At 37.3% G+C, this 13,564-nt stretch overlaps 1 protein-coding gene across 2 annotated transcripts; it reads right to left on the reverse strand.

Annotated features, from left to right (window-relative positions):
• Positions 1 to 5,403: 5,403 nt before the first annotated feature.
• LOC308121465 (uncharacterized protein) lies at positions 5,404 to 9,086 on the reverse strand. Of its 2 annotated transcripts, none has more exons than XM_080482710.1 (4): positions 8,972 to 9,086; positions 8,457 to 8,569; positions 7,005 to 7,247; positions 5,404 to 6,259 (listed from the first exon to the last, which is right to left on the reverse strand). In XM_080482710.1, the coding sequence occupies exons 2-4, from the start codon at positions 8,500 to 8,502 to the stop codon at positions 6,216 to 6,218; spliced, it is 333 nt and encodes a 110-aa protein (XP_080338836.1). In that variant the 5' UTR covers positions 8,503 to 8,569; positions 8,972 to 9,086; the 3' UTR covers positions 5,404 to 6,215. The 2 variants fall into 2 exon arrangements, with proteins under 2 accessions (XP_080338836.1, XP_080338835.1); XM_080482709.1 differs by having other exon boundaries at positions 8,457 to 8,566; positions 8,972 to 9,078.
• Between the last annotated feature and the right edge of the window lie 4,478 nt (positions 9,087 to 13,564).

Here is a 13,564-nt window from a genome sequence, read left to right on the forward strand (position 1 = left end):
CTACTTGGGTAAAAGAATCTGTTCCAACTGAGACAAATTCAAATTTCTCCAAAACTGCCTACAAAGTGAGTAACGATCAGGAACTGCATGAAAGGAATATACCACAAAAAGATTATGTAATGATTTTGAATGTAATAAAGCTAATAATAAATGGCAATAGTGTAATAAGATGGTGAAAGATTTTTTTTACAACTACACTATCCCATTCAATATACTTGTATTATATAAGCACACTGCACAAAACCTGCAACGAAAGCATATAAACATACTATGGAGATCGTTCACATGAACAAGAAATTAATCTTGATAAAACTGATGAGATGTAAGTCATTAAAGTCAACATATGGATGAAACTATGCTGGTAAAGTCAATAAATCCGACACTAACAGAAACAAATAATTTTGCCCAGGGAGGTGCAACTTTAATCCTTGTGAGACCTGGAAATAAAATCCTCATCACCAAATAGTGACTGAATACATCCACTAATGAGGCCTTTGAGAATTAAGTCATTAATTTAATGGAAATGACTAATTTGATGTCATTTTAAACTGCGTTTATGCATGTTTCTTTGAAATAAACGGATTATTATAATAATTTGAAGGCATTCTATCGCGTTATCTCATTTAAATGTGATTTTATTTTATTTTATTTTGTTTTGTTTTGTTTTACAACTGGACTGAGAAACTGCGGTAAATGAATTTACTATTGAGTTCATTTTCCAGCATACTGACATATGTTTCTTTGACCCGCCAAAAGACCCCTGTGTGTTACCTCCCTATACAAATCATCAGACTCAAAGAAAAGAAATCACAGGGTGTCTGAGAAACTGTTTTTTTTTTAGTTAAAGTTGAGTTTATTTGTTAGTTCTATAAATATCACTGCTGAGTGCTGAGCTGCGGGGCTTAAAAAGGCTTAAAGAGATGCATTATTATGGAGATTTTACCAGATAATACACTGGGTATTGAAAAAAAACCAAACAAACAGGAGTTTGCTGCTTTGTTGTTTTGTTTTTTTTCTTCTAGTTAAAAGCCTAATCCTTTTATGAAACTCATTTTATCCTGAAACCTTTACAATGACATGCAGGTGTTGTATTAGTGAGTTTAAAATGTTTTTTTTTTTTTTTATTTCGCTTTCGTAAAGCTGATTCCTTTGAGGCGAACACCAATCAGAGGGGGGGCGAGTTTACACCGCCTGCCGTGAACGGTTTGAGGTTGGAGGAGCAGATTAAGGCCTGATTGGATTTATGGCAGCAACAACCCTGACCCACATTACAGAGAGTCACCTGACGCAGGTGCTCCTCCACTAGATGGCGCTGTACACAGTAATCCCAACCTGGTAGTTCTTCACACAGTTTGAATAAAGGTGTCTTTTTTTTTAGTTGCGTACCTTTAAAACTTCGGCATGGGCTCAGGTTTTCTATTTAATTCAACCGTTCTGGGATTATTAGAAGGATTAAATATAATGCAGGAGACTATTTCCATAGAGGACGTCTTGGGAAAGTCAAAGATATTAACTATGATGAACTAATTTCATCGGCAGGTTTTTGGGGTTTTTGTTTTGTTTGTTTTTTTAGGAGGAGCAAACTCCTTTTCTTAGATAAACAAGTGACGTCACATATACAGGCAGACACTGAAAGAGTTTAAATCTAGAAAATGACTTAACGTTTGATAGTTTCGTTCAGGACTGAAGTTGTTGTTTAGTGGCTTGTGCAGACAAAACGGAGAAAAGAAAGTCAAGTGACTCTGTAGTTTCTATCGCTTCGTTTTACATCAGCTCCAGTTCTAATTCACTGTTATTTAGTTTGTTAGAATTTTGTAACCTTGAATCTATTAGTAAAAAAATGAATTCAGTTGCACGCAAAATGATGGACAGATCCAGAGGAAAATGTCCCCAAGAAAGACCAAAAAAAATGAAACTATATAATGAGACCTCAGGGTTAATCATTTCTTGAGCAACTTCCTGTGCTCGCCTCCCGCCATCGGCCCCTCTGTTGTCACTCTGAGTAAACTCTCATCCTTGAGCCACTCCGCTTGTTCACACCTGACGGAGGAGTGTGTGCTGTGAGCGCATGTGTGTGTGTGTGTGTGTGTGTGTGTGTGTGTGTGTGTGTGTGTGTGTGTGTGTGTGTGTGTGTGTGTGTGTGTGTGTGTGTGTGTGTGTGTGTGTGTAAGTGTGTAAGTGTGTGATTAGGTTTCCAGGGCCTGGACAGATGATCTTTTTTGTGACGAGGAGAAAAGATACAGTTATCAGAGTGGGGCCAAGTGTTGCAGCTGTAACACAAACTGTTCAGATCCGCGCTGGCAGCGGGATCGATGCCTCGGCGGCCTGACGGACAGGAGATGTGGTTTCATAGGGGGAGCTGGTATTACTGTCAAATTGTAAAATTGGATGTGGGTCATTGTGGTTAGCGACTCACTGATTTGTTGTTATTCCTTGTGTGTAAATGGCGCTCACACTTGGTAATACTCTGGCTCTTTAGGTTTATCTTCTTTAATCTTGTTGCAGGACACGTGCCAAAGGGGATGATTAAGGAATTAATGAATGGGGAGTTTTTCATATGCAACTTTGCAAAAGATTGCGCTTATCTTACAAATTATTTGACAAATACGCACACACAAAAAAAACATAGAGCTCATTAAATATTTTCTCATTCCTTATATGTCCTCCTCCTGAGCCCCCCCCCCCCCCCCATTAGAAAGGATTTATTTATTTATATATTCATCAAAAACACTGCGTGAGGATGATTCTTTCCTTCTGTGACATCCAATAAGATTAAATGTTAATTCTAAAAGGATATCCTGCAGGAAGTCATATATATATATATATTTTTATTAATTTTTTTTTAAAGAAAGCAGCCAAGATGACTAAACTCTTCTTAGAAAACCTTAATTTAATATAAATGCTGGGTTGACTTTCATACATGCAGATTGACGCTGAGAGGCTATTCCCTTCCCCCAACACACACACCCACACACACACACACACACACACACACACACACACACACACACACACACACACACACACACACACACACACACACACACACACACACACACACACACACACACACACACACACACACACACACGCACACAGGCAGTTATCACAGTTCACCATATGGACCGGTCCCACAGTTCAGTCACTTGCCAGCAAAGGGAGTCAGATGGGCCAAATAGTGCCCCGAGCACCTCTTCAGGGCGAATTTGAAGAAAAGAAACTCATTGTATGCCTTTTATGTTAATCCACATGCATTTGATATTGGTGGATTAAACTCAGTAGTACAGTAATTTGGATTCTCGATTGATTTCTGTTTCAAATGTGCTTCTGTGACCTGTGAAACCAGTAATACATAAACTTTTATTTCAAGATTGTAGCGGGTCTGTGGTTGAAATTTAAAAACAGTTGTTCTTTCGTCAACATCAGTCTGAAGGAAAAAATACTGTTGCGGACAGGGTTTCCAATAAAAACATAAGGTTGGATCCATTTGTTGTTTCTTTGATGATTCCTGGCCATTCTACTGTGTTTTACACCGGGAGGTAAAATTACAAAACAACAAAAACAACGTATTGTTGAATTTACACACAATTTGCGGCGGTCCTACACTGTGTCTATGTTGCCCGTGTAGCATATCCAGCGCTGCCAACTCTCACATCGTTGACTCTAAATTCACTTTCAGACTTTCCCGCACACCAGGCGGCAGTATCTGACTCTGTTCTGAGCGTCTTCTGTTTCACATTAAAGGCCCCGTCTGCAACCTTTCAAGTGAAGACCCGTCACTATTGCATTATATAATGCATTATAAACATTGACAACTGTAGTACAAGGACACTCGTACGGATAGACGACGGAGTTGTACTGCTATGACAGTGACTCTCAACTATAAAACTACCGATTCCCCAAGACAACATGGACTGGGAGCCGGAGGCCGCCATGGTTGTTATTGTGCATCTTATCACACACGTGCAGAAGAACTTTTTTTTTGTCTAAGGGCGTGGTGCGCATGCATATCAGCAAAGTGGCATTTTCCTCAGATTCCACGGAGTCGAAGTATTTTCAGTGGCTCCAAGCAACTTTGTCATGTAATCGGACAACCAAAATGCAACATTTCTCATTTTCACCTGAAAACATTGTCGCGGAGATGGAGCCCAGGAGTTTAACAACAGTATTATTTTCTTGAAAAGTCGTTTTTGGATTATTCATTATATTTGTTCAAATATAACGAGAGAATTTTAGTTTGTTCCTCTAATCAATTCATTCTTTCTTTTGTCTGATAACCTCTTTCTTCTTGAGCGAACCTCAAGGGAATGTTTCCCGAACAATCAATTTTCTTGGTTCTTTGTCTTTAATGATAAACTAGCGGGTTTTTTTTTTTCACTCACTCAAGTGTATTTTGGAGAAAATACATCGTGTGTGCATTTGACTTTAAAGTCAGTCTCAGCTCAATGCTTAATGTGTTTATCGATTTATTGATGATTGCAATATGTCGATAAAAATATGTGAGGCAAAAGTAAGTCTCAATCAGTATCTACTACCCCTCCAACTTTAAAATAAGATTTTACTTAAAGGCTTATTTTGAAGCTTTTGAAGTTATCCTTTATTTACTGATTTTAATACTGCAGACATTAACTTCAAAAATTGTATTTTTGACACCACTTACTAAGAATTGACTTATAGATTACAAAGAGGAAGACAGGCTGGGGGAAAAAAAACAAACATCTTCCTCCCATCAACTGATTTAAGTTCGGCTAAAACGACTTAAGTAGCAGCACTTTTAAAAATGTCTAACTATAATTGCATCATTCATTTATTTTAGCAATTTATACAGCACTGCTCATTACTGACATTAATCTAAAGTACCTGAGCGTATTGTCTCAACGTCACGTGACCAAGGCCAATAAAAGAACAATTTTGACAATTTGAAATGTCATAAAGATAATCACTTAATAACTTGCCGATCGCAGTAACATTTTGCCAGTAATTCCATTAATGGCTGAGAATTACAATACTGAGTACTTTTTAACTTTTAACTGCAGCTGATAACATAATTATTTATTGGAAATAAATAATTTTTACAGTTTTTGTGCAGTTTGCTTCTCAAAAATAGATATAGTGGCTGGTATTTATGTCATATTCATGCAATGAGGAAACATACAATACGGCACTACAAAAATTCTGGTTGTAAATAATTTTTTTCTTACGGAAATTCTGTTTCTTCTCACAGTACTTTGCACTGAAATTAAAAAATAACTGGCTTGTCTCAAAGACTACACATTGAAAGTCAAATTGCTCATCAAATCAGTTGAAATTTGCTATTAAACCCATGAAATGAACATTTCAATTTAAAGTTTCTCATGACAGGAGATGGTAAAATTGCGTTTCACAAAATAACGTCTAGAAGGAAAAAGCAAAACTTTTTTATTCAAGACATTGGATGATTTTTACAGCTTTTGTATCCAGAGTGAGCAGAATAGAGTGAAATCGTTGTTGGAAAAAACAAGTTCCAAGGGAAATTGTTCATCTTAATAAGTCTGTGTGCTATACAAAGACAAAAGTGCACTGTTTAAAAGAAAAATAAATTCCTTTGACAAGGCGTGGTGATCTTGAAAGGTACAATTTTCATATATCGTAAATATACCCTTAAAATAAACAATTAAACAAAGAATAGCCAAGATGTAGCTAACGCTATTGATGTTTTTTATATTGAAAATGCACTTTAACTTCGCAAGTTGTTTCAAATGGCATTTCATCTGGTGTTTTGGTTCATCGTTTGTTACTCTAAAGCGAGCATTTGCATTAGCAGTAACATCTAACAAAAAAACAACAACCCATGACTCATTACTGCCACCTATTGGAAAGAAAATACATTACTTAATTTTTACAAGCTGCACCTTTTAACTGAATCCATGCTAAAAACAACGCACAATAAATTTAACCCTTCAGATGAAAACTATCTCACACAACAGAACATGAAAACCTTTAAAAAAATACATCTTATCCCACAATATGAAATGTTTTTTTTGTATTTTTTTTTTTAACAATGATTGATTATGTTCCCAGAAATGGAATGAAATCAATTACAATGTCTTCCTTGTGGCCAGTTACATGTTTCAGCTCATTTACATATCCCCGTGTTGTTCTTGTTTCTTGTCTTCTTCTTCCAGGCCTTTCAGGTAATATAATACAATGATTTACAGTGGAGTCTGTAGCTCCTGTTAGATCTTTCCGGTGTATTTCAGTACCCCAAAGATACCCCCACCTGAAACAAAAAGGGAATATTAGTGATTTTGCTTATTCATGTGAAAATGTATATTGGATTTTCCAACATACATATACAATATACTTATCCATTTTTGGCCTAAAAGAAAACTAATCGCTAACTATTGTCCGTCACTCCCTCTGCTATTATGCTCCTAAATGCAGACCACGCCCATTTCAAATTATTATATCAAGAAGACATTGTCTATTCATAGTTTTACAGTTTTTATATAGTCATCTTTTATCTTATCGGGTTTTATTGTAACCTGTTGCTTGTAAATGTGGGCTACGTGCAATATGCTGACACTTCCCTTTGTCCCATGATTAATATGTTTCCCTGACAGATTGATTGATTATTTATTTATGTCGTTGACTGACTGTACGCATGAATGTACACTGGCGACCAAATGAATTCCCCCTTGCGAGATAAATAAAGTTGTTTGAACTGAACTGAGCTAATGAAAATAAATGCTCAGCCAGGATTGATTAATACGGACATTTTTCTCAAGAATCGATCATTACAGTGTAAGTAATTTATCAATGATAGGATGATTAGTTTTTGTATATTTCAACCAGGACTACACAATTGCTTTCTACAGAAATACTTAAAATACTGAAAGCCATGAGTACAATTTAATAAAATATTGTAGCAAAGTTACTCGTTTGTTTTTTTTTGTCACTGCTGCATCCTTGTTTACCAGGCTGAGAGGACGCGCTGCAGCAAAAAGGTCGCGTTTGGCTCTTACCAATAAGAGCCACTCCTGCGATGGTGCCAATGACGATGCCCGCTATTTCGCCGTCCGAGAGCTCGTCAGACACGTTGACCCCACCGCCCAACGCGGTGGTCTGTGGCATCCCGGTCGTGTTGTCCGCCGGGGTTGATGCGTTGAATCCGGTCGAGCTTTCCGACTGTGTTGTGCTGGGCCCGACGGAGGCCGAGGAGGGAGCCAGGGTGGACGAGTTCTGTGCCGCCGTGTCCCTTAGAAACACTGTAGGAAAGCAGCGTCATAAAACACGCCACATGATGAAATCGTTACATTTATAATTAAACTTTAACATGTCGCGTTTGCGGTCCGTTTCCCGGCGCCGTGTATTGACATTCTCCACTCTCTCCGAGTGTGCATATAAAACTCCCCGTAATGGGGTCAGAGCCAGAAAAGGTAAGCTTGTTCTTTGTCTCTAATATCTCTCCTTATAGTTCAATAAAGGTTTAACACAGATGCCTATCTGACAGGACAAGTTGTTTCTGCGTTTATGGTTTCGGTCTGTGACCTCTGTTAACCTCCGATCAAACTGCTCCCGCCACCACGCCCCCTTTTCTCTCTTTTTGTTCCAGGTTGGAAAATATTAACAGGAGAAACTTAATAGGTTTGTTAGAATTTAGTCAAATTCACTGTCAAAACAATGGTTCTTCCTGTTATTGACATAGACGGCACGTAACAAAGTGTCAGTACATCTCTAGATTTTTCACATTTTTCATGTACTTTGCTCATGGTTTATTATTACAATTTCAATTTTTCAAAATTCGAGTGTAAATGGAATTCAAATTGTATTTTCAATTTTACAGATAGTTCAGTTTGACTCAAACTTTTGAATTGATGTGATGATTGAACTGCTTCATCCACCAAACTGAATTACACAGTTTTTCCTCGGTTACATTTCAAATTCTGTACCTTCACTTTTATTTGTGCAAAGTTTGATTTTTGAATCTTTTATATCCACAAAATGCTATTTTTACACAATCGTCTGTGTTTCTATTCATGTGAGTACTTTTGCAACTGTTCTTCAAGAACAAATGATATATTAACATCTTAAATTATAGTCAAATAAATAATTTATCAGAGTGAAATTAATTAAGGCAGCTTTTGCTTCCAGTCAGGTATTATAAAGATTTCAAAGGGTTTTCAGGTTAAAATGTAATGTTTCCTGATATAGCCTGCTAATTTAGACTAATCTGGGCTTTCTGTGTACAAACATGTGTTTTCCCAATTTTGCCATCACCTTAGTCAAAACTTAGATGAAATAAACTGAAATGTTAAACAGGCCCTGGTCGATAACGACGGCATGTTCAACTCGTAGTTTTCTATTTCTGAATTCGTAGAAACTTAAATTGACCTCATGTTCTCATGAGATGCAATTTAATTGGGGCGTAACTCTGTCAATACTTCTAAGTTGTATGTAAAGGTAGTAAAACGTACCTGTGCCAATAAAGCAGAGTGTCAATACAATAAGCTTGGCTCCCATTGTTTCAGTTATTTATGGGTGCGACCGATGAATCTGCACTGAAAGTGGCTGGCTCTTTGGATGTCTGCTGGAAACACAAAAACACAAATACACACAAAGTCTGGTTATTTAAGTACAACTGTAATAAATTAACGAAATCCCAGCCTCGAAATTTAAGTCCTTAGTTTGGCTATCGCCTTATTCGTATTCACTTGTGTGGATAAAATCACTTTAATCGTGTTAAAGGTAAAACTTGAATACATTTGATCTCGATAGGTCGACATTTATAATCAAACCTTTGATATGAAACAAGAATTATTGATCATGACAAATATACTGAATGTTCATTTTAAAGTTCAAATAATTTTTTGATAACTTCAAGGAGTTAGTCAACACAGAAACGTTCTGTCAATATCTAAAACATGTAATATTGCGAGTAGGTTCCTGGATTTCGGGAAGTATTTTGTGAAGGAGAAGCCTGGTCACTCACCTGAAGAGGCAGCTGCAGTGATGTCTTTCTTCTCCTTCCCTCTCAGTCGGCTGCTTTTATGACCTTGTTATCGCACCAGAATTTTATTCGCTGCCCTCCCATCCCATGTCTGTCTGTTTTCGGTGCTGCGATACCGCATCACAGCCCGGCACCAGAGGGTGTGATTGATTAAATTGTTTTATTAATGCTTACTCAGAGGCTATATTTGGTTTTTTTATGGTTTTGGCCTGTGCTGCCCCTTCAGTGGGAACAAACAGGTGAGGAAATACACACCGTCTTTCTGTGACGTCCAACAAGCCGGAGGAGCTGAGATGGGAAGTCTCAGGATACTCCACTTTTTAAACGTTTAACGTTTGAATGCAAATCAACAATGTGAACAAAGAAACGTAAATACGTGCTCAAATCCCGAGCATGTCAGGTGTAGTATACTCTAATAAAAGTGATGTAATCATGTCATTTTATGGCTGTCGTGTTTAATTAGCTTGTATTTAATAGATGGTTAACTGATAATTATATGTAATGAGCAAATTTATGTTCCATGCAAAAGTAAATTTGGGGCCGGTACATGATTATATCTTCTCATTTCCCCGCTTTAGTTGTTTTGTGGCAATTCCTCATTGGAGAACTTGTTTATTAAATTTTCCAAATGAGTTGATTTTAAAAAAGATTCATACTTACCTGAGAAACCTTTTTTTTCTTTCTTTATTCACCCTCTTCCCTCTTGGGTTTCTCCTTGAGAGAGCACGAGGGAACTCCGGGAGCCGTATCTGATGCAGACTGAAGCAGGAGTGAAAGCACGATGGCTGTGCGTGTTTGTTCAGCTCCATGAGCTGTCCAGCGGACTGTGGCCGGAAACACAGGGTCGCCATAGCACAGCCGCGCTTCACAACGTGCGGACGAGACCGAGCTGCCAAGTTGTCCAAGAGACCAACCTGCAACAGAAACAGCAAGAGTCCCCCGCAGCTGAGACGCTTCTTTTTGTGATGCCAGTTTCAAGTACTTTTTATTCGGCCGGATTCAAACGCCCGTGGCCAAGTGTGACACAAAATAACTCATCTAAACAGACAGACGACCGCGCATTAACGTTTCAACAGAAAGTTTTGAAAATTCTTCTGTTCTGATCCTTTCTCATGACTTGAGTGAGTTTGATGTAACGTCTGTGTGTCAGCGGGCTGTGTTATTGTAGCCTTAAGACAAGAAGGTGGTTTCATCCAATTACTGTCACATGACTGTAATTTGAATTACGTATAGTGTCTTAAAATGTGCACTGGTCAGCACTCTCGACTCACAGTGAGAAGGTCATCGGTTCAAATGAAATCCATACTAAAGTCAAAGCACACAGGACTAACATTGTTTATTCAATTTTACAGATTAAAATATGACTTTTGTACTTCTACGTTGGCTGCTGCCCGGATAACATCAACTAAACTCGCCCACCACATAGCTGCATTAATGCTTCCGTGTTTAATCGCTTCCGTTATTTTATTGTGATCGTTGAATGAAATGGAAATTCGTTTCTACCGTAATCAGACCAATAACATCTCTGTGAATGTAACAATCGTACATGGGGTAGAATATCCGGATTATGCCGACACTTTATAATTTCAAGTCCAAATAATCAAATTATGGATATGGTGGAATTAGGAACGGCAGGAAATATATTTAAGGCCAAAAACAGATCTTTACTTGCAAATATTCACAGGTTTCTTTGGTATAAACACAAGAGAATTACATGGATGAAACAGGTTTTACGATCATCTGGTGTTTGTGGGCATAATGGGATTAGGTTGCAGAAATAGATTTATTATTCTTATTTTATATTCTACATTTTTTTTTAACTCTGATGTGAAAATGTCTCACATAAATGGCACATGCACCTATCTATACATGTACATTGTATTGAAAAGTGTTTTTTTCTTCTGCATTACATGGAAGCAAAAATAAATCCAACAACTGTTGGGGAAGGGGTGTGATTTAATAAGTTTCTACCTCCTCCCACTCCGCTTTGAATACAATTGTTTCATGAATTTGTGCGTTCAAATTCAACATTAACTATTTATTAATTCTTTACTATTGAGCTTTGTATACAATGTGTTCATAAATATATATCCCCGAATGTTTTTTATTTTAGAGGTTATATAAGTAAGTTTGCAGGTTCGAAACCCACTGTCCTGAACGAGGCCTTTTAACCTTTCACTGCTCAGGCTGCATCATAAAGAGCATCCGGTATAAAACTTGTGCCAAATCAAACATGCTGGTCACACGATCAGCTGGGACAACACATTCTCCCTCATTCTGTCATGCACATGAGAGACATTACTATCTATCAATAAAAACCTCTTTTCTCATTGGTTCCAGTCAGCTATTTGTCCTAATGAGCGCTGATATTATCCAATAGTTGGACTACAGCAGTGCTGCATGGAATTCCTTCTTTGCTCTATCGCAGGTGTCAAGTCGACTATTATCTCACTGTTAAATGCAACACGTTATAATTAAAGAGTGCGTCAATAGTTCAACGGTAAAATATGTGCGACATACCATTATATCTCTCCTAACGTTGACTTTAAATCATTAATGTTGAGTTTCCGTTAAGTAACCAAATAGGGGGAAAACTTGTTTGCGTTACAATGCAGATTTACCCCTACGTTCGATACGCCAAAGAAACAATAAGAACTTGTATAGAAAGCTCTAAAATAGCAGCACAGCTAGAAAATGGAACAATATCTAAGATATATGAAAAAAAAGAAAAGAAAAGGTACGTCTTAAAGTCTGCAATAAAATCCTAACAGTTCTTCATCATCGTTCCTAAATGTCTGAAGCTACAGTTTTGGTAAATATAGTAAAACTATACGAGCAGCGGTCGCTCCGTTATCACGGTTAAACACGTCTTGTGACTCGGGGTGAATTTTATTTGACGGAAAATGAGACAAATGGCTCTTTTAGCCATAAACTTTGCTGACCCCTGGTTGACGGGTATCCTATTGTAATGATTAATGGATGTTCACACATGAAGAAATGTAGACAAGAAACCAAACTCCTGTTCACAGAGGTCAAGAAAAAAAGGCATGAACTTGTTTAGTTTTGGTCTTTTTCTCACTTTTATTTAAACCATCCCCCCCCCCCCCCCCCCCCCTGTTTTTTGTTCTTGACTGTTGGTAATTCATCCGATTGCGCTTCTTCTTCCAGTTACGATAAAGTTGCGACTGAAAGTTCACTGCAAGACCAAAAAAAACCCACGAATTCTAACTGTTGTCCGATACGACGTCATCATTGTGATCCCAATGAACTTGAAGTCTTATTCTCAGCTCCACTCTGTCAGAGTAAAGGCAACCAAACGAGCTGCTCCTAAGCACGACGATAATAAGGAAACTCAGCGGTGGATATTTGCTCTCGTGGGTTTAATTGCGTCTTATCTGAAGGAACAGATCCACTGATACTATTCTGATGTCTGAGGGTCATGGAAAATTCCAAAGCGCCGCTGTGAGAATGTCGACTTTATCGGTGACTCACGATGACGTACAAAATTCCATCAATAAACTTGAAGTGCATGATTTCATTTGTTGGTCAAAATGAACAAATAGAAGAATTTTAAATGGAGTTTTGAGGCTATTTTTTTTTTAAGTACTAAGTCTATCAATGAGAAGATTCTTAACGTGGGATTTTTATATAACATTTACAAATAACCATCAGCACACCAGAAATGGGATCAATTCCATCATGAAAAAAAAGCTATTCTATTTCTTTTAAGTTTCTATTTATCACTTTTCTCCTCCGAATTCCTCTTCGTGCAACCAAACGGGCAGAAACTGTGGCTTTGGAGGCCTGAGGCGCGGCGGCAGCTGAAGACAAACAGTAGCATTTGTTTCCGTGGCTCTCGGCGAAATATAATTAAGTTGCTCTGTAATATAATGTTCGAAGTGTATTGATGCGTTAAATTGAAATTTGACTCACCAGCAGTGGTTTGCTTTCAATCAGGCAACGAGCTGAGATGAAGAACAGAAGGCATTTGTTGTTTGCATTCATGATTATGACATGAAGGGCAACCAAAGAGTTGTATTCCAAGACTCTTTCTGTAGTTTCAGCCTCTAGTTTTAATATTCTGGCCGACGCATTTGAAAAAAAAAAACAGGCTTAGTATATATACAGTATATATCATCTTCTTTACTGTTGTATTCAACTCAATGTCACATTTAGAGTCACCAATCAGCTCAAACAGTTGAAGATCAACCAATAATTTAACAATTTAGGCCATTTTAAATGTAAAAAACACAATCAGTAACGTTTTGCCAATAGTTATTATATTAATGAAGAAAATATTTTTTCAAGGTAATGACTGTCATCAGTAATGTATAAATATATCAATAAGGCTGTATTTGTTGAAAATATATATATATTTTTTGCAGGTTGCTTATCAAATGTAATTACAGAGCAGGGGATTTGATTTTTTTCTTTTTTTTAACTCATATTACTAACTATTGGAAAGTTATTATGTTATTGACTTTAATATATTTAAAATGGCCAAAATCATCATGTGATCAACAGCTATTACTTAAATGATTATGCTATTGGTTGCTATTACATAATTTGGTTGCT

Source organism: Lipophrys pholis, assembly GCF_963383615.2.
Source record: "Lipophrys pholis genome assembly, chromosome: 16".
Classification (NCBI taxonomy): Eukaryota; Metazoa; Chordata; class Actinopteri; order Blenniiformes; family Blenniidae; genus Lipophrys; species Lipophrys pholis.